This window comes from Lissotriton vulgaris, chromosome 4_1 (assembly GCF_964263255.1).
Source record: "Lissotriton vulgaris chromosome 4_1, aLisVul1.2, whole genome shotgun sequence".
Classification (NCBI taxonomy): Eukaryota; Metazoa; Chordata; class Amphibia; order Caudata; family Salamandridae; genus Lissotriton; species Lissotriton vulgaris.
In genome coordinates, this window is record NC_141691.1 from 660,174,807 (window position 1) to 660,196,143 (window position 21,337).

General features: G+C 41.9%; 1 protein-coding gene across 4 annotated transcripts in view; it reads left to right on the forward strand.

The window, feature by feature from the left end:
* SACM1L (SAC1 like phosphatidylinositide phosphatase) overlaps positions 1–21,337 on the forward strand; it is a 411,244-nt gene that overhangs the window by 129,890 nt on the left and 260,017 nt on the right. For all 4 annotated transcript variants that reach the window (XR_015309871.1, XR_015309872.1, XM_086964916.1 and 1 more), the window contains exon 7: positions 11,830–11,931. Coding sequence is in view for 2 of the 4 variants with exons in the window: in XM_086964916.1 (XP_086821042.1) it covers positions 11,830–11,931 (102 nt within the window). In the remaining 2 variants the exon portion in view is untranslated. The remainder of the gene's footprint in view (positions 1–11,829; positions 11,932–21,337) is intronic.

Below are 21,337 nucleotides of genomic sequence, written 5' to 3' on the forward strand. Positions count from 1 at the left end.
ACAGGGGTCGACGCGGCGTTTCGGTTACAGTGAGATAGACAACCTTCTTCAGGACCAAGTTCTAGGAAGAAACATATAATTACTAATCATATCAAACCCAATTTTTTGAATCAAAATTGGGTTTGATATGATTAGTAATTATATGTTTCTTCCTAGAACTTGGTCCTGAAGAAGGTTGTCTATCTCACTGTAACCGAAACGCCGCGTCGACCCCTGTTCTCTTGAACTTTTTAACTTAAATGCTTATGTGTTGTTTTCTTATTTTAAATTTTTTTTTAATAAATGTAATAACATGCAATATGTATGTTTTTTAATGATTGTTATAATTGTGTTTGACAATGTACCCTTTATGAATAACTCGACAAATATATATATATATTTTTCTAAAACATTATTCTCCGATTTGTTTTCTTACATTTGATGGTCTGTGTGCATGAATACAATTACATTTACAATTTTTTGGTGGTATAACAAATATAAGCTCGAGCGTATACTTTGGATTCTATGTCCTGACAACTAATAGAAGTATATTGATGGTATTGCTAGGTATTGCAAAACGCATTTCAGTTTACTACTCCATTTCATACCCATCTTGCGGTAAACCTGTGGGACGTTCCCCAGTTTCCTACGCTACCTCCCCTGTCCCAAATTTGACAGTTAAGGGGGCCTCCTTTACTTTATTGATCTTTACCCAGCTCTTTAGCTGAGGAGGTACTTACTCACTATCCATACATCTGCATACACACTCTAGCGCTACCCGCACCTTCACATAAACACCCATGGAAGGCATTAAAGTACTTAGTTACACAGAGGATCATTTTAACAAAATCCTTAATGGTCCTCCTATAAAAAATGTATCTACCATTAGGCTAGATAAATCAGACGAAGAGCAGTGGCGTGCTCTTTGGAATTTAAAAAAGAAAGTGGTCAGGGCCGAACTGCACGCAGAATTCTTAGTTGAGTATTGCAAGAAGGGAGTGATCCCTAAAGGCCTTCAGGTAGTTAACGAACCTGGGATCTTTATTAACAATAGAAAGTTCATAGAGAACTGGACATTGATAGCGAATCGCTGTAGTCGCGATTGGATCATTCTCATTATAGAGACAGCCCAGGAAGTGTTAGTAGTAGAACGTAAAGAGATAGAAGAGATGGAGAATAAACTAAATACCACCGCATTACAAGAAGCTAAACAAAAACTAGAAGAAATTGAGAAAGATGTGTCCAGCTATAATGACTACCTATCTAACAAAAAGAGTAATAAACTCCGGAAAGACATCGCTAACTACAATCCTGAACATGTCTATCCTTATTTACAAAAAGACTTTTATGAAAGAAGTAGGGAAAACCAACCACAACGGAGACCATGGCAGAATCAATCGCACAATTCCCATAAGAGAGTAAGGTTTTTCGATACCTCCTATACAAGCTCAGACTCTGAAAATGAACAACAGAACGAGAATAGTAACACCAAAGAGAGAGAAGCAACGAATACAGCTACCTCTAGTAGCCTTCCTTTTTTGGATCAGCGCCAGCAGAACTTCGGCCAACCGAAAGGGAGAGGCCGAGGTCGTGGGAATTACAGTGCGAAACCCCAATTCCAACGACGTCCCAACACACGGAGTCAGAAGCATTGGGATTAACAACTTCTAATAAGGCCCCAATAATAAATCTTTCCAAACAGACATTAACCATTCACCAAATCACTCTATTAGAGAAAGGACTAGGATTTGCATCTTCTGTAAATATAGATAGGTATTCTCTTGAGAGGGACCTTCAGAGTTTCTTCAGGAAAGTCAGACTGGCAATATACTTTGGAGATAAAGAGAGGCATCCCAGTAACAATAAATCAGGTCTTAGAAATAAATCAGTATGGACCCCTAATATCACCATGATTCCGAAAGATATTGAAGCGTTCGAGCGGAGTATAGACAAGAGTGTTGATGATTTACTGAAAAAGAAACATTGGATTAATCACAACCTCAGTAAGGATGAGAACCTAGCATTGCATGAATTACAGAACAATACTGAACTGACAATCAAGTCGGCTGATAAAGGGGGCGGAATTGTCGTAATGGACACTACCGATTATAACACCAGAATGCTGACCTTGTTAGCCAACAGAGAGCATTATAAATTGGCACATATGGACGAATGGACATCTCTAAAGCTATCCATTTCGGCCTTATTAAAACATGCAAAGGACGACAATGTCATTTGCGATGAAGAATATTCATTCCTTTTGAATCAAGATCCTATCATCCCAGCTCTCTATGGACTCCCAAAGGTCCACAAGGACATTCAGAACCCCCCCATGAGACCAATCGTCTCCAGCATTGGATCCTTGACTGAGCCCCTTAGCAAGTACGCCGATGTCTTTCTTCAACCATTAGTTACCTCCCAAAAAGCATACACAAAGGACACTACTGACATTATTCAAAAAATAGAAGGCATTGCCTTTGATCCTCAGTCTCAATTTCTAGTGACACTAGATATTGAATCGTTATATACGAACATTCCCCAAAATGCCACAATAGAAGTTATCACTACTATGCTCAATCAAGAAGATAGGGACCTTAATACCCACGAACAATTTATTATTGACTGTATCTCCATAGTATTAAAAAATAACCTTTTTTTGTTCAATAAACAACTATATAGACAGACCAAGGGGACGAGCATGGGGGCCACATGTGCCCCTAGCTTGGCATGTCTGTATGTCTCCAATTTTGAAGATCACATTTTTAATACGGTATCCCCATTCTACGAAAATGTCTCAATGTGGTCCCGTTATATAGATGATGTTTTCTTTATTTGGACGGGGCCCATTGAGACACTTAGAGAATTTATTACATGGCTTAACCTAGGAGACAACAACTTGAGGTTTACTTCCCATATAGATAATGACAGGTGCGAATTTCTCGACCTGATCATCAAGAACACAAACGGACTATTGAGCGTAGAATTATTTACCAAACCAACCGATAAAAATACAATGCTCCACCACAAAAGTAATCACCCACCCAGTCAGGTCAATAATATACCGTTTGGACAATTCTTGAGACTCAAGAGAAATTGTACAACATCTCAAGATTTTGAAAAACATGCCAATATCCTTAAAACAAAATTTTTAGAACGAGGTTACCCTAAACGCCTAATCAGACATTCATATAAACGCGCCAAATATTATAACAGGGAAAATTTCTTTCACCCAAAGGAAAAGAATGAGCAAACAAATCAACCTATCATCTTTGTAACAAATTACAATCCGATTAGTAATAAACTTAAGAACATAATTAATAGGAATTGGCATCTTGTGACAGATAAACACAACAATAAACTCCCTAAACCAATGTTTTCCTATAGAAGGAACAGAACCATTAAAAACAGCCTGGTTCACACCTATAGGGAACCCAACGCAACCAAACAACCATGTATTGATAATGCCCCGATGCCAACGGGTACTTTTCCCTGTTCGGGCTGTATCAATTGTAAAAATATAATCCGCGGGAATATAATTACAATAAAAAACACTGTTCTTAGACCAACGAGCTTTATGAATTGTAGAACGACCAGTGTTATTTACCTAATAAGTTGTCCCTGCGATTTAATTTACATCGGAGAAACCTCAAGAGAAGTTCGTACCAGGCTAAATGAGCATAGATCTGCCTTGCGTACGAACAAGACAGGTGCCCCCCTCACAGAACACTGGAAATCAGCTAAACATGAAATAAAAGATCTGCGATGGTGTTGCCTGGAACATGTTACTCTTGGCACCAGAGGTGGTAACCTCTCTCAAAAGAGGAAAAGACGAGAGCAATTTTTTATGTCTAGGTGTAACAGTGTCCGTGCAGGCCTCAACAGTAGAGAAGATTGGGAGAAAATAATATAAGAATTCAACAATCCAGCAATATCAATAGATCTTTTTAGTTTCTTTGATATGATCTTCCTATCTATAATGATCACTGTACCTTGTTAGACCTGCCTTTTTGACGTGTGGATAATAGAAAAATTCTTTTTTCCCTAACGTGGCTCACTCTTACTTTTAAAAATGCCCTTCCTAGACGTAGTTAATAAGTTATCAAGGTAATACCAATTTTTGCCATTTACTATCTATTAATATTATTGTTCCGTTTAAACTTTCCTCTACTTATTGTCAAAAAAAATTTTCATGAACGATTAGGTTTGCCCTTATTTAATACCGAACGACACAACGAATTATACTCTCCAAAGTGGAGATGTTTGTATCGTAAAACTCTTGGTCCATTTGAGTAACTCGTGGGTATGATACTTGAGCATATTTGTTCCACATCGTATAATATTAATACTAATAATTAACTGATATTTCCAAATTGCGCAATAGTATGTCAACCAATGGACACGCGAATTGCACTGAGCCAATTCTTCACTATTCAATTTAAATCATAGTGTGACTCTATTTTCCTCACTGCATTAATCTATTTATGTTAAATATACTCTTCACACACTAGGTCAATATTCAAACGCAATCGAGAGCTGAGCCCGACTTTACAGCACCGTCACGTACAGTGGCTTAAAAGGTAAACAAACGACGCAAACACATCACGTGACGTCACGTGACAGCCAGCCGACCAATCAGGACGGTTAATTCTTAGCTCGAGTCTATGATATCTGAGCACATTTGCTCTACAATGTTTAATATTTGTAATAAAAAATATCCGACAATTCCAAAATCGCGGTATGTCAATTAATGGACACGCGCAATATACTGAGCCAATTTTTTACTATTTTATTTTAATTGTGGCGGGACAAGAATCTAATATTTCTCTAACTGCAATAATTTATTTTAAGCATATTCGTCACACAATATGTCAATACTCGGATGTAATCGAGAGACGATCCCGATTTTACATCACCGCCACATACAGCGTCCTAAAAGGGAAATATGCGACGTAAATACATCACGCCACGTGACATCCCGTCGACCAACCAGGACGGTTAATCCTTACCGCCCAATGAGATTGCCCTTAACATAAATAGGGATTCCCTCTGCCAGCGAAGATACTTTCGCTTACACGGCAAAGAGAAGATCAACGACGACGGTAGTGGGAGCAGGGAGGCCGAATGAAACGCTCAAGGTAAGATGATCTAGCCCGAATGCCTGCAACCCGTTTCCCTTTATGTTAAAACTCTCCTTTGGAAACGCTCGGGATAGCTAGACCCTTATTGCTAAACGGCGCTAATCCAACTCTTAATTACCCTTTACAAGCGATATGTCTCAGCAGAGCCAAGGGGTGGACTAGTTACCCAGTATTTTGTCCCATTATTGTTGCATCTTGACAAATTCTCTATTTACTAAATAACACTACAACAATTTATAACACATGTTGTTTAATGTTGGAAGATGTCCGGCATCATAGGGGGCTTGTGTCGTTTTGCCTCAAAACACACAGTGGCAAGATGAATAAATAGTGTAAGACCGCATTCTCTAGACAGATGCATGTAGTAAATGCTCTAGGCGTAAAATAGATAATATAACTATAAACTCCTGTTATATAGTGAAATCAGATTATCAATAACGCATTACTGATACAGCTAGACACCTGAGGTCTGACTATCTAATCTCATTGGATAAAGCTGTTTTTCAAATATGAACCCATGTTGGAACCCTAAAACAGATATTTATCTTATCCTTTTTCCAAAGAATCAGTGGCAAGATAATGCCCACCTCGAATTGAATGTTAAAAAGCTGCTACATCAGCATAGTGAAAAGCAAGTGCATCATATACTACTGCCAGTAATTTAAACCTGGGTAAGTATAAACATGTGGTCAATTTATTTAAGTAGACCAGTAGACCAATGGCTATCACTCCCTATTTGCAATAAACTAATAGGAGCTTTCATTTTCAGCAGTACAAGAAACACTTATCGGTGGCTCCTACTACCAGAATAAGATTTATCCCCATAAAATCTTAAGGTAGTTTTCTTCGATTTACAATTATAACCTTTTCCAATTTTAATTTCTGTATACATATAGCTCAAAATTAAAAACACAACCTTGCTGCTATTTACAGATATCGTGAGGAAATATAGCACTACAAGAGGATATATTGTCAGTATCTATACCGGATTATACAACCGCCAAAGTGCCCTCCTGGATTTATTTGGAGGCTACTTGAACCATTAAAGTAATTTCTGATGTGGGTAGAACAATCTTAAAATCTATCGCTTTGCATAATGGCAACCCACCAGCAAGTGTCCTATATAAGTACTTAGACACTTCCATTAATTCCGCCCATGCATAGGAATTTTCAGAGTGGGCAATCCAACCCACATAATAGATTTCCTATATCACTATGATAATTAACATAGTGACCCACGAAATGGGAATAGTACAAATGCGCTATGCACTTTAGCAATATCTTACCAAACCACCTGTTTTAGCAATCGTTATGCACAATAATAGCACCTGTTGTCAAATGCTATAGCGGAAGAAAATGTGTTGTTTTAGAAAATGATTCTGTAAAAAATTGGGTTTGATATGATTAGTAATTATATGTTTCTTCTTAGAACTTGGTCCTGAAGAAGGTTGTCTATCTCACTGTAACCGAAACGCCGCGTCGACCCCTGTTCTCTTGAACTTTTTAACTTAAATGCTTATGTGTTGTTTTCTTATTTTAAATTTTTTTTTAATAAATGTAATAACATGCAATATGTATGTTTTTTAATGATTGTTATAATTGTGTTTGACAATGTACCCTTTATGAATAACTCGACAAATATATATATATATTTTTCTAAAACATTATTCTCCGATTTGTTTTCTTACATTTGATGGTCTGTGTGCATGAATACAATTACATTTACAATTTTTTGGTGGTATAACAAATATAAGCTCGAGCGTATACTTTGGATTCTATGTCCTGACAACTAATAGAAGTATATTGATGGTATTGCTAGGTATTGCAAAACGCATTTCAGTTTACTACTCCATTTCATACCCATCTTGCGGTAAACCTGTGGGACGTTCCCCAGTTTCCTACGCTACCTCCCCTGTCCCAAATTTGACAGTTAAGGGGGCCTCCTTTACTTTATTGCTATTTACAAAAACAGACAGGGACAGTTATCACGCCTATTTCAGACGATTTGGCATTGGGCAATAAGTCACTTTCGTTGTCTTTTAGATCTATATGATGCGAACTGGTGGGTGTCCTATAAAACATGTGTAGGAATTTAAAATGGATTAAACGAAGTTTGAAATTGGGGAGAGTCCTGTGAGTTGGCTGCAGCAATAAAGCCACTGGTCTTCCGTGAGCGGGGGCTGGAGGTCTTCATTCCATGCCATTAGTGCCCAAGGTTTCGTCAAAGGTGCTGATGTCTGCATGTGGTTATATATCCTGGTGATGAGTCGGCGAGGGGAGGCTGATTTAAGTATGTTTTCTAAGGCGCTTAGGGTGGGCAGGGTATCCGGGAAAATGTCCTGTAAGGGCCAACACACTACCCTAAGTTTATGATATGCGAATAATTCAGAGGACGATACCTGTCGATCCTCCACTGCCGTCTGGGTTGGTCGGAAGGACCCTTCTGGATAGAGGTCTGCGAAAGTGTTTAGATTCATTTTGTGTGCCAAGTCCTTTCCAACGTCGTCTCCTGTGGGGAACAGCATTGGGTTATGTGCTAGGGGCATTGCTGGGGCATATAGGATGGGAGCGCCAGCTCTCTTCCGCAACTCGTTCCAGGCCTAACGTAGGGTCTCCACTGTGTCTATATCGTTTCTAGGGCATCTGTAAACTTTAAACAGGGCAACCTGTAGGAGAAGGGGCGCTGCAACGTCTGCCTCCGCAGCCACATAAGGCTGAAAAGGAGTAAGGTGTACCCACTAATGTAAGAACTGAGCTTGTGCGCTCCATGCATACAATTGCATGTCCGGAGTCCCCAGTCCACCCTGACGCAAAGGAAGTGTTAAAAGATCCCACAAAATTCTTGCCTGTCCACCCGCCCATACCTGGGAAATCAACAGGGACCGTAGGGTTTAAAAAAAGGCTTGTGTAAGAGGAAGAAGAATAGTAATAAATAAATAAAGGAATTTCGGTAATACCACCATCTTAACCAACGCTATGCTCCCGGCTAAAGAAAGCGGGAGCCCAGCCCACGCGGTGACTTTCTCTTCCAGCCAGGTTATGGTGTGCCCATAATTCATGTTCCAGAGGACCTGTATCTCCCTGCTAATCCATATACCTAAATACTTCACAGGCTCCATCGTCCACGGAAGAGGAAACTCTGAGGGGGCTTGGACAGGGGTGTCAGTCAAAGTGAAAATAGCCCAGTTAATCAAGAAATACCCGAAAGGCCACCGAATTTAATAAATTCCCTCAGTAACGGTTCCAGATTTGACGCCAGATCAGTCACATATAAGGTGACGTTGTTGGCATATAATGAGATTAAAAGACTACGGGTACTAAATCCAATCCCTTCAGCGGTATGATGTTGCCAGATGCGTCCTGCGAGCGGCTCCATCGCAATTGCAAAAAGCAGAGGGGATAGCGGGCAGCCTTGCCTTGTGCCTCACAAGATATTCAATGGTTCAAACGCGAGACCATTCACCCTCACGCGTGCCAGCCGTAGTGTGTAGAGTAGACGTATTAGATTTATAAATGACGGACTAAAGCCTATATGACCTAGGATTTCCAAAAGATATTGCAACTCTAAAGTATCAAACGCCTTTGTAGCGTCTAAAAATACAGTGGCCGCTTGTACCTCGTGATGCAAATGTAGTACTGAAAATAAAGTCCTGAGATTTTGGGATGTTGATCTCTCAGGGATAAACCCATATTGATCTGGACGACCAACCAATGGGAGCAGAGGCTGCAGCCTTGGTATACTGCAGTATTTAGAAGTGAAAAACAGGCCCTTCGCCAGTGCGAAAGGCATTAGCGGAAATCATATGTGCCATTAGCTCGGGAAAACTATAAAACAGAATTAGCTCTCTACAAAGCCTTATTGATGGCCAAAAAATCTGCATATTGTGATTTGAAGATTAGGGAGCCACTGACACTCAAAAGGAGACATTTAATGTACTCTGGGAGCTGAGCAAAAAGAAGGAATTGAGGTTGGTCGTTAAGCAGGTGGACTGTGACAAGATACAGGACTTCTTGCTTACCAAGGTTGGAGATATCATTGGAGAAATAGGCACTGCTTGTATAAGTTGGAGTCCGTTCCCAGTGCTTGATCCACCAGACTATCGGGGAGGCATACTGTCTGTCTCTGCCCTGCACTTGATTTTAACTGTCTGGCTTATATCATGGTCAGAGTAAAGTCTGGGTCACCGAAAGACCCCAGCCTTCCTAGGGTGTTTAAAATGGGTCTCCCGGTGGTAGGGGCAGAGATACTATCCCTTCTAAACCTGTTCTAACAACGGGGAAGGTCCCACACAAATTTAATGAAGCCATGGTAATCCCACTGCTAATAAATAGCAGGGGTGGACCCTAAGAATCTGAAAAATGTTCGACCGATCTCCAGACTTCCATACCTGGCCATGGTGCTTGAGCAACATGTGCTTAGAGTGCTTTCATCCTTCTTGAAAGAGCATCAGCTGCTACATGCTAAGCAAGCGGGATTTAGAGCTCACAACAGCACTGAGTTGATGATGCTCTCAGTACTGGATGAGCTACGGCTAACAGCTGATAAGAAGTTTCCCTCAGTGTTGATCTTATTGGACCTCTCAGCTGCATTTGACATGGTGAACCATGTACAATTGGTGGCCCGTGTCTGTCGGCTGGGAGTTACTGGGACAGTCCTCCAATGGACTGTCTCCTTCCTGGAGGATCGGTCCCAAAAAGTCCAAATAGGGAATGTACATCTAGGCACGGCTCCTTGCCAGGTGGGGTTCCACAGGGCACTTGTTGTCCCCCCTTCTTTTTAACATCTATCTCCAGCCTCTGATAGAAGCATTACCAAACTGGAATGTCGGGTATACAATTATGCCGATGACACCCAGCTAATCATTCGCATTGATAATTCCTCCCAGGCACAGTTTAAGGTACAGAACATCCTTCGGGTTACCATAAACTGGATGACTTTGAATTCAATCAAAGTAAACCCGGACAAGACTGAGGTCCTTGCTATCGCCTCAGGGGCTAACCCCTGTTCCAGCCTCTTCTGGCCACAAGAGCATGGCACCACTCCGATACCGATGCCAGCTGTGAAGAGCCTGGGTATTAGGTTAGATTCCATGCTAGTGATGGATAAGCAAGTAGCTGCTGTAGTGGGTAGTTGCATCGGATTGATGAGGCAATTGTGGAAACTTGTACCCTTGCTGTCATTTGCGACCAATTGTACTGTGGTGTTGGCTCTAGTCCTGTCACGCCTGGACTATGGCAATGCAGTATATATAGGACTCCAAGATAAACTTTTGGGGGAAACTCCAGATGGTCCTAAACGACGCAGAACGACTGATTCTTAAATTGCTGAGAAGAACTTGTGCTACTCCCTTGTTACAGCAGCTACACTGGCTCCCTATTAAGCAGAGGATCAGATTCAAGGGCCTGTGCATCGCACATAAAGCGAAGTCCAGAGCGGCGCCCAGCTACATTAAAGATCGTTTGATGCCTTACGTGCCTGGTCGTTGTCTCCATTTATCAGTAGCACACCTGTTGGCTTGGCTTTGTTTTAACAGAACAACCTTAGGGGGATGTGCCTTCTCAGTTGTGATTCCCTATCTTTGGAATAAGCTCCCAGAGAGTCTGCATGGTGAGGTGACTCTCCTCCCATTCAGGAAGAAACTTAAGACTATTTTGTTTACTAAGGCGTATGGATGAGCTCACCCCAAGCTTTGCTCTGTTTGCAAGCTTTATGGCACTCCTGGTTTTATGGTTTGTAGCACTTGGAGACCGTTGGTGATTTGGCACTTTACACATATAAATGAACATAACCTAACTGGGAGGCTGTGGGCTCGATCTATGACTATTATTGGTTATTTCTTTTATTTTCTAGAAATGGAAACGCATATTGATGATGGTAATACCTAATGTTTCTATCAAAACAATAAAATGTGTTTAGAAAAATGCTAATGGATTATATGCAGCTTGGGCAAGTACGAATGTTAAATAGAATGAGAGCAATGTAATGTGCCAGCTCAAAGGTTGTCTCTTGTCATTTCAAACGAAGTGCTAGATAAAAAAAACACTTTACAGTAGCTAAAACACATTAGCAAGCAGCTGTAGCATTACATCTGAGGCAAGAGGAGTACAGATGGTCATTTGAAAATATGAGGGCGTGTCATCAAAAGTGAGAAATAGGTTATTTGTTATCCAAGAATATCTGAGTCCGTAACAAGCCTTAATGAGGAAATATTTAAGGATAATGTGAGCATCGCTCCAGTGTGCTCTATAGAGGATAAAATGGCAGGCAAGCGCGATATAGGAATACTTTTCAAGCGGCATCAGTGCATATTGATTTGAAACATTTGTTACACGCATCCTGGGTGACAAATGCATACCTCCAGTATCAGGCAGCCTTTTCCTTATGGTGAAATAGTCACCCACAGCAGTGTAAGGTGCAATATTCAAATAGGTTCCACCAAGTCACAGAGCTTCAAAACTTGGTGGCCATCTTGAATGGCTTCTATCCCTCCTTAGTGTTCACCTGTGAAGGAGTGCACTCTCTTCCGTTTGTGTGAATGGGTGTCGGACATTGCTGCTGACTGCTTGTATGGATTTGATTTCACCCTCCACTCTTCTGTTTAAATCTGTGTAAGCTTGCCTTTTTCGACGCAAATTCAGATATACTTCTTGCCTTTTCCACTTGTTATTCTGCACAAGTGTGTTTTTTTTCTTAACATTGCTCTCCCCTCAGTTATTGACGTGCACACTTGTTTCATAAATGGGAAGTGCTTTGATTGGATTCTTGTTTCCAGGCGGAGCTGTTTTAGAGCGGGGGTGCGATACTATGTACGAGGTAAGGACTCTGTCAACAAAAACGGCATCTGCCCTGCCATTGGCAGTAGGATGATTTGTTCATCACTCATCTCACCATCACAAATGTGAAAATAAACAATCTGTCAAAACTGAAAAAAGCCTAATGCCATGAGAAATACTATCATTTGTTTAAACATGTAGATCTTTTAGCCATTGAAAGGGGAGTTGCCAACCGGCTGTGAACAACAGCTAGCATTTCAACAGAAACAACGTTTCTCAATTTTTTCAGTCTTTTTATAACTAAAAATGCACTTGGTTAAGATTAAAGCGTAAAACCTACCTGTTTGCATGCTTACTTCCTGTCCCTTTTTATGACGTCACTAGGAGAACCTAACCTTCGCGGTGAGTCCATGTATAGTGCACTATATTTTTAAGGTTTTTCCACACAAACGTAGCCAGGGAATATTTCAAGACTGTTCTCAAATGGGAAATGTATTTCTCTTGGTAAACACATTCCAAAACCCATATAGAGTAATTTGTTTTATGCGTACACAGAGGAAAGTAAATGACCCAAATAAAAAGTCACTTTATTGCGATATCCGAGAACGAATGCTCCTAATTCAGAAGATGTGGCTGCTGTAGTACTGGCATAACTTCTTGTCAGGTATAAGTTTTGGTGATGGAGTTTAATTAAGCCTTGCCCCGTGAGCAGTGGGATAAACCAAAAACAAGTGTACTTAGTGTTACGAGGAGAGAGCACTTTGAATATGCATTTCTAAATTATTTATGGCGTCATAATTCCTGAACATTTACCAGTCTCGACATATATGTTTTCAAGTTGCATTTCCTACTTTTCATATTCTACTTGAAAATGTTTGTGTTTGGACTAATTAATTTTAGCAAATATACTGTCCTTATTTCTCGATGTTAGCATTCCTCTTTCCTTGCTGATTTGATATGGCTTCAGATTTGTGTGTTTCTGCTGTGATCATCCAAGAATTTAAAAATAAGTTAGTGCACAGAAAAGTAAACTTGTATGCTCATTGTGCCATTCTTGTCCGTTCTTACGGCTGATATACGTATCCTTTGTTTTCCTGCTCGTATGAGAGAATGATTGAAACAACCATCCTTGGCAAAATATGAATTTCTTGTGATTTTTCGTTCTACTCTGTAATGGAGAAGTTCTGACATTTTTCTTTTGACATTGAAGCAGGTGTGAGGCTTCAAACCAAAATGTCCAAGCATGAATCTACTTTATCTTTTTGTCCTGAATGAATACTGGATGGAAACCCAATACAGTTTATTTGGGGAGCTATACCAAACCCTAGCACTCAAGTCCTTACACCACGTTGCTATGTTATGTTAATAACAACTTGTAGAGCGCACGGACACCCGTGGGCTTCATGGCGCTAAGTCTGAGGGGAGTTGACAAAAGTACCTAAGCATAGGCTTGCTCAAACAGCCAGGTCTTCAGGGTTTTCCTGAAGACCATAAGATTATCGCAGGTCCTAACTGTCGAAGGAAGAGTTCCTGAAACTGAGGGCGAGGTACGAGAAACAGCATCCTCCTTGCCGTTTCCGTTTGAATTGCGGCTTCCTAAGTTTGTTCTTTTTCCACAAAAAAGCATAACTTACTTGATGGTAGCAAAATGTGTATGGCACATACATTGCCAAATTGTCAAGCCTTACTTACTGTACATGGTGTATATCCCAAAAGCGCCTCATTTACAGGAAACAACCTTTACAGCACAGGTTGAGCCTCGTGTGCTGTTTCCCTGCAAGCGGAACCAAGCTTGCATTAACCACGCCTGCCTTCACCACGCGCCTGCCTTCACCACGCGCCTGCCTTCACCACGCACCTGCCTTCACCACGCACATGCGTGGTTAAGGCAGTGCATGGTCTAGATGCGCGGGCACAGGGGAGGAGGATTGGGAGAGGGAGCTTTGGGAAGCAGTCTGGTAAGTGTGGAAGAGTTTTGGGGAGGTAGTTTTTAGGGCGCAGGGGGTTGGGGTTGTTTGTTAGAGCTCAGTGGAGGTCGGGGTTATTTTTAGAGATTGGGTGGTTCTTCGTAGTTTTTAGGGCTCGAGGGCCCGGTTTGGTTTTTAGGGTATTGGGGGTCTGGGTTGTTTTAAGATGGGGGAGACCTCAAGGTTGTTTTTAGGGCTCGGGGAGGTCTAGTTGTTTTTAAGGCTCAGGGGAGGGTCGGGGTTGTTAGGTCTTGGGGGAGGGTCGGCATTGTTAGGGCTCAGGGGGGTGGGTTTTAGGGTTCAAGGCGGGGAGGAGAAGGGACAGTTTTCAGCGCTTGGGGCAGTTTTAGGGCTCAAGGGCGGGTCTGGAGATTGGGGTAGTGTTTAGCACCTGGGGTCTGGTTTTATGGCTCAGGCCAGTTGGGGGGCGTTGGGGGTTTGATCTTTACCACGGATATCCCTTTACCAATCATGCCTTTACAACAGAATTGCGTTTAAGGGCATGCGTGGTTAAGACACCTTCATTGTTGGGGCCGTGCACCAGAGGCATGCTTTGTTTAGTCATGCGTGCTTCGTCTTACTACCCTCATTTACAGATGTGCGCTATGTGAGCTTAGCCCTTTTCGGAATCCACATCTGCTCTAAGATGGAAACACCAGAACATCAGATATAGAGGAGGGTGAGAGAGAAAGAAAACATCAGCGAAACAACAGTTCACTTATGAAATGAAATACTAATGCACAGCGTGCAATTAGTCTGAAATGCTAACCCCACGGCCGTTTGGGTGTAGCGAGAGCAGCACCATCAGCCGATGATGTACAAAGTCTCTAGGAAAGTCCCAGGATTAGCAGGTTTTGCCAGCCAGAGAATCAGGAATCTGCATGGCATTCACATACTATTCAGCATACCACGAACGCAGGGACAGGTCACCAATCTTGCGGACAGGTAACCAATCTTGTGAACGAGCCGAATAACATTTTCCCTCCGGAATCTTTATAGTACGCTACTTCCTTTCTTTCAATAATATGTTTAATTCTCTTTCGTCAGCAAGCCTCTCTATTGGTCATTCACGATGGTATGACCATCTACTGACAGTGACTTTACTACTATTTTCTAAACACTCTGTCTAAATATTGTATAATTTCCAAAAGAGGAAAAAGGAATAGAACCTAGTTACAAATGTATTTAAAATATTACCATGGCTACCATCTACATCCCTCTCATAGGCAGGAAAGCCTTCTAAAGACTTATTCAGAAGAAAGCATTTGTAATATTTGAAGGTCTGGAGCACGGAAAAGCACATCCTCTAACAATTTTGAGGCCTACATTATTTTAGCAAAACCGAGAATAATTTTTAAAAGCCAACACTACTTTCACGAAGAATAAAGCTTTTTCTTTTGTAGTTTATTTTCTGTAGTTAGGAATTCAGAATAACCTGGTTAGTATTATTCTCATTATTTCAACTATGAAAATCAAACTATTGTGCCTTGTGCACATTTCATGTGTTGTACACTCTTGTATTATATGTTAGTACTTCCACTCGTTATCAAAGCATGCATTTAAGTGAATTACATTGAGCAGATTTTATTTACAAAAATCGTGCTCCATCAAGTCTAAATAATACAAGGGTTCCTAAAGCAGACTCCGGATGTGGGACAGTATCAAAGTCATAACTACTTGGAAGGGACGTTTCACCATGGCAAAGATAAATCTAGCCCTTCATTAATTTAGATTGATGGATAGTAGGAATTGAAAGCATTCCCCCTGTTGGCCTCAAACACTGTGCTTTTTAATTTGAATGAATTTCATTATGCTCTGGCTGTGACCCTTTAATCTGATAAGGAACACAAACCGTTTTTTTAGCCTAGTTGATCAGCCTTCTCTTTTCTAGTGCTGCTTATACTTTATGTAATAAGTGATTGAGTGGCTGCTGAAAACTATAAAGGTGACAACCTCTCAAAACGACCTTACCTAACATCATTGGGGGATAAAACCGAGATTAACATAGAAACTGCAGCTCAGTAGGTACTAGATGATGGGTTCAGCATCCTGGATCAAGTCCATTCCTATATTCTGGTACCTTAGGATCTATCAGCAGCTATTTGAATTTATTCTATTTTATTTAGTATTTTCTAATTCTATTTATTCTACCTTATTTAGTATTTTCTAAGTGCTGTCCAAATCGAAGAAACACAAAAAACAAGATTTCAGTTTACTTTATGAAATGATCTACTTCTCTGAAAGTGAATTTGGGTTCATGTTACTTTTTTAAAACACTTGTGCACTTTACTAGTGTTGTCTTTTAACTTCACTTTGCCTGCAACTTGCCTCATATCAATTGTCTAAGGCGAAACCAATCGGAAGACGTGCCGGGAGGAGCCTGTTAGAGCTCCCCAGACCTTAATGAAGGCTGCAGCGCGGACCTGTGGCTGGTGCGCCAAAGGCAAGCCAGTCTGCGCCTGGACGAAGCCAGGGGCCAGGTACCTTGCCCCTTCTAGCTCCCACAGGTTAACGTTTTATTTCCTTGAACTTTATGCACTCAGGTACTCCTCACAGTTCGGTACCTTGCATGTGTGGACCCCAGAGGAGCCAATTCTCAGTTGCAGGACGTGTGGCTTCAGGGTCTGCCCACCTGGGTCAACTAGCGACCTTTCCAGACCTCCTAGACATTTAAGACCCCTTTCAGACCCAGGGAATACAGCATTAACTGTTGGTCTTTGGTTAAACACCACACTGTTATTATGATTTTAATCACAACACCACTCCAGATGCTCTATTTCTTATAGTCTTATAGAGGCTTAGCTGGGCCAGCCCTCAGTTACAGAATCCACCTTGGGGCTCCTCTCTGGTTACTATCTAAAGAACTTCAACTGAACTGGTGGCAGAGGTGGTGGCATTGCTGTGCTTTATAAAGACACGTACATCTGTAGTCTGTCTCAATAAAAACATGCCTTGACTAAAAATGTTATCTTGTCGGAACTTCTAATTTACTGTCCTTCGAAAACCTTCAGGTAGGCATAGACTAATTTTATTGCACCTTTTGGCCATCAAATTAGCTAATTTCAATATCCACAAGGACCTCAATCTCCATCTGGAGGCCACCCTGAACAGCCATATCACAAATGTTATTGATGGTCTCCCTGTTATGGAGTTCACTCAACTTGTTGTAGGTGCCACACATTCTTCCGGTCAGCTTCTTGACCCATTTCCCCCCCAATTTTAGCCCTTTACAGATTGCTCCACTCCTACCAAGCATTTCACGATCACCCTGTCCATTCAACTACCCCGCATGGCGACTTTGCCAGGCCCTAAACCCATTCTCAAACGCCAGTGCCAAAAGCTTGATCTACCAAAATTTGGCCAATTCATCCAAGACAGTCACCCTCAGCTGCCCCTTAATGCTGAGATTGCAAATAGCACTTTGAAACTTTGGCTTACTTCTTCCTTAGAATTATTTATCCCAGTCAGACTGGTCTCTGCAAAGTAGACTCTCCGCCGCCTGATTCAACAAGGCCCTTTATTTTGGCCCAAGAACCCTGCAAGGCCTTAGAGCGCTCCTGGAGGAAAGTATATGACCCTATGCAATAAGTTCTATACAATCTGCTATTAAATCCTATCACAAACATATGAAATCTAGGGTAGAATATTATGCTGATAAAATTAGCAGCAGTAACAACCATTCTAAAGAAATGTTTAGTCTGGTGAATAGCCTCTCGAAATCAGTGCTCTAAATTGACCCCATTGAAGATTCTAGTACTCACTGCAACAGATTAGCAGACTAATTCATGAATAAGATTGAGGACATCTACTCGCACTTTCACCTTGTCAACACTGTTGTGAGGTCTGAGGCTGTGACGGCAGCAGCGGACAGCTCTCCTGCAGTCTTGCTCAGCTTGCTACCCCCTCTGTCTGCCTTCCTTTCAAACTCTTTGCAGCCAAGTGAAATCCGCTCACCTGAAGATCCATTCAAACTGAACATGTTTATTAAACTTCAGAACCAGCTTCTTCCACCCGCCTAGAATTGGCCAAACTTTCTCTGTCCACTGCTCCTGAGCCTGTCCCATAGAAGTAAGCTAAGGTTATTCCCCTCCTTAAGAAACAGTCTTTGGACGCTTCTAAGCCTGAACTCCTGTCCATTCCCCCTCCTCTTTCTTGACGGTTACTGAGTGATACATCAATGGCATTCTAACTAGATCCCTAGAAGATCATTGCAAACTGGACATATCTCAAAATGGCTACTGGCCTGCGCACAGCACAGAATCTACATTTCTTGCTGTCTCAGAGTGTCTTTGCAATGCCTTAGATGAAGGCAGATCCTCAGCCCTGGTCCTGCTCAACTTGAGCATCGCATTTGATCTCCCCAAATCCTACAAGAGGGCTTGCAGGACATTGGCATAGGAGGTGTCTCTTTCACCTGTTTTGGCTCCTTCCTTTCTGAGCACTCCTTTCATGTCCTCTCTCCCTCGTATAGCTCTAAACTCTATGTATTACATTATGGCGTCCCTCGTGGCTCGTCATTAATCCTTACATTGTTCAACATATACATCCAGCTTTTAGCTTGGGTTGTGGAATCTTCAGGGCTTACACTAGTATCGTATGCAGTGTATACTCAACTTATACTTTCACTCTTGAACAATTCATCACAAGACATAGCCAACTTTCAAAAATATTTTCTTGTGGTGGCAGAGTGGATGAATAACAATTGTCTACACCTCAAGACCGAGACTCTCCTCTTCGGTTACAAGCTCTTTCCTGGGATGACCACTGGTGATCTTCTTCCCTCAGGCCTTCCCCTAACCCAAGTCCTCCATCAAACAAGGATTTTGGATAGACGACACTGGCTTTTGAGGTTCAAGCTAAATCAGTTGTTGGCACCTGCTTTGGACTCTTGAGAAGCCTTAAACAGATCCTAGGCCTTTATGACCCACTCACCCATCCAACCATAATTATAACGGTCATCTTGTCACGGCTGGACTATTGTAACATTTTATACCTAGGAACTTGTAAATCAGTGACGAAAAGACTCCAGATAGGCCAAAACAAGGCTGCTTTTCACCCTTCCTAAGTTCTGTTATGCCCCTGGCCTTCAGCACAGGTTAACCTGGCTCCCTGTGGATAAGCGTGTTCATTTTAATACTCTCTGCAATGCCCACAAGATGCTGTACTCCCAGGGTTCTCCGATCCTGAGCCATCTTATTTCATCCTATTGGCCAACATGCTCTCTGCTTTCCTCCAACCTCAGCCTGGCCATTGTTCCTAGAGTCAGGAGAGTAAGAGCGGGGTGTTGATCCTTCCATGCCCTGCCCCTTTCTCTCTGGAACATACTTCCTCTAGGTTGTATGACATTACCACACGTTCATTCACCGCACATGTTTTCACTATTCAGATTTTACAACACATTCACATTCACTCACATTTGAAATACCGTCACCATGTAATTGACTGCCACGTGTATTTTTACCACACATACGCTCGGTCAAACACTGCCACCTACTGTTCAAAAGTTGTACATTAATTCTTAACACATTATAGTGTATATACGCGTGTGTATATATATATATATATATATGTATGTATGTGTGTGTATATGTATATATTACCTACTGGCGGTCGCAAGTAGGTAGTTATAGTTAGGACCTATTATCCATAGATAAAGCGTTTTTAGGTCTCGCAGGGATTAATAGCGAGTATATAGTAGGCAAAACAAAATCTCTACCGACTGCGGATTACGTCCATTTCATGTGATCCAGTCGTGTGAGACGCGCATGCACGTCAAACCCATCAGCCTCGCACCAGACTTTAATGGAATGTGCTCCCAAGCTGCTCCCCCGCCCCCTGCCATCAGATTTCAAAGCAATGGGCCCCCCCCCGCCCACAGCAATGCCAAGAGCTTGTTTACAATAACCTTCTCGCTTTGCACTGCATCTCCCCGTGTTGAACATTCCCTCCCTCCCATCCACCATCACCTGCTCGTGTTTTTATAATAATAACATTCTCGTGTTACTTGCAGCTTCGCGCTGCATCTCCTCATGTTGTACACTCCCTTCCACCACCACCATCTCCTGCCCCGGCTCAGATTGGTTGCACCGACCGGGCACCACCACCATCTCCTGCCTCGGCTTAGATTGGTTGCACCGACAGGGCAGAGATGAATGCTGGCCTGCCCCTCGTTTTTTTTCTTATTATTACCTCCCACGTGTAAGTTTTTTCGATGTTGCTCTGTCACCCAGTCACCAGCCTGTTCCGTTTGCCAGTGTGCTTCTTCCCACTGTGTTCCTTCTGCGACCCCCCCCAATCTTCCCCATGTTGCTTTTATTTATGTTTTGCAGTTTTATGTAGTGCGAACTCGACCCGAAGATATTAAAAGCATTTTACATCCATACCAGTTACATTATTTATTTTATTTTTTAGACAACGATTTGCCCAGAATTACAGGATGTTGAGCCAACGCAGAGAATCAAACCTGGTTCCTCCCCTTGCAAAGCCAGCAGCTCTGGCCATAACACCACATGCTTTCCCCAAAGTTGCCTTCACTTTCAACCTCACAACCGCCCTCGTTACTCCTCTCCACCACCATTATCTGCATTCACCCCACATTGCTCCAGGAACAATACATTGCTGTCGGAAATGAACGCTGTAAACCATAAGATGATATGTCGGCCTAATGTAAACGTTACCCTGCAAGGCATTGTGTCAATCCTTTAAAGTAAACTGCAGGTAATGTGTAATATTTGTTCCTGAAAACGTGTGCGTGTCCTCCAGACATGACTCACCTCGCATGTATGTTTTAACTTTATTTCTCTTAGAGTCCGAGATAGTTGCCTACTGCGCTTGCATAAACTCCAACCGTAAAACCGGTTTTGTTCTGACCTGCATGTTTCTCTGTCTGTGTCTTCTGTTTGCTACTGCTAGAAGTTTTCCATGCATGCACCACAGCCTGTGCAAACTCCACCATAAAGCATGAAGCACATACTGCAGTTTTTATTTAAAGCTAGTTAGGTAGCTAAAATGGGACAGTGGCAGTGCTATTTAGACAACAGAGAAGGGACACAGCTTGAAAACACTCGACTTGTTAAACCTCCTTGTTTTATTTGCCAATATCTTTGGCGCCGGTTGACGAGTTTTCGCAACATTTTCAAAACTAATAGGGCGCTACTGACCGCTCATGTCCTGGAAGTTTCGGGGGTGATTCGTCAAGCGGGGGCCGAGAAAAAAGGGCGGTCCCAAAACGCGTTTTCCCCATGTTAATTTCCATAGGAAATTTTGGAACAGGCTACAGCCCGAATTGCTGAAAGGAATTTCACCAAATTTGGCAAAAAGGTAGGTCTTGGTCCAGAAAGCGTGCTTTTTTTTAAAAATGGTGTAAATCCGTTCAGTAGTAGCTGAGAAATTCAAAAAATTAAAATATCGATATCTGAGCACTGAGGAAGGTTCGCAAACCCTCCAGGGCACGAGCTTCATTCTGATTGGCTGCCAACA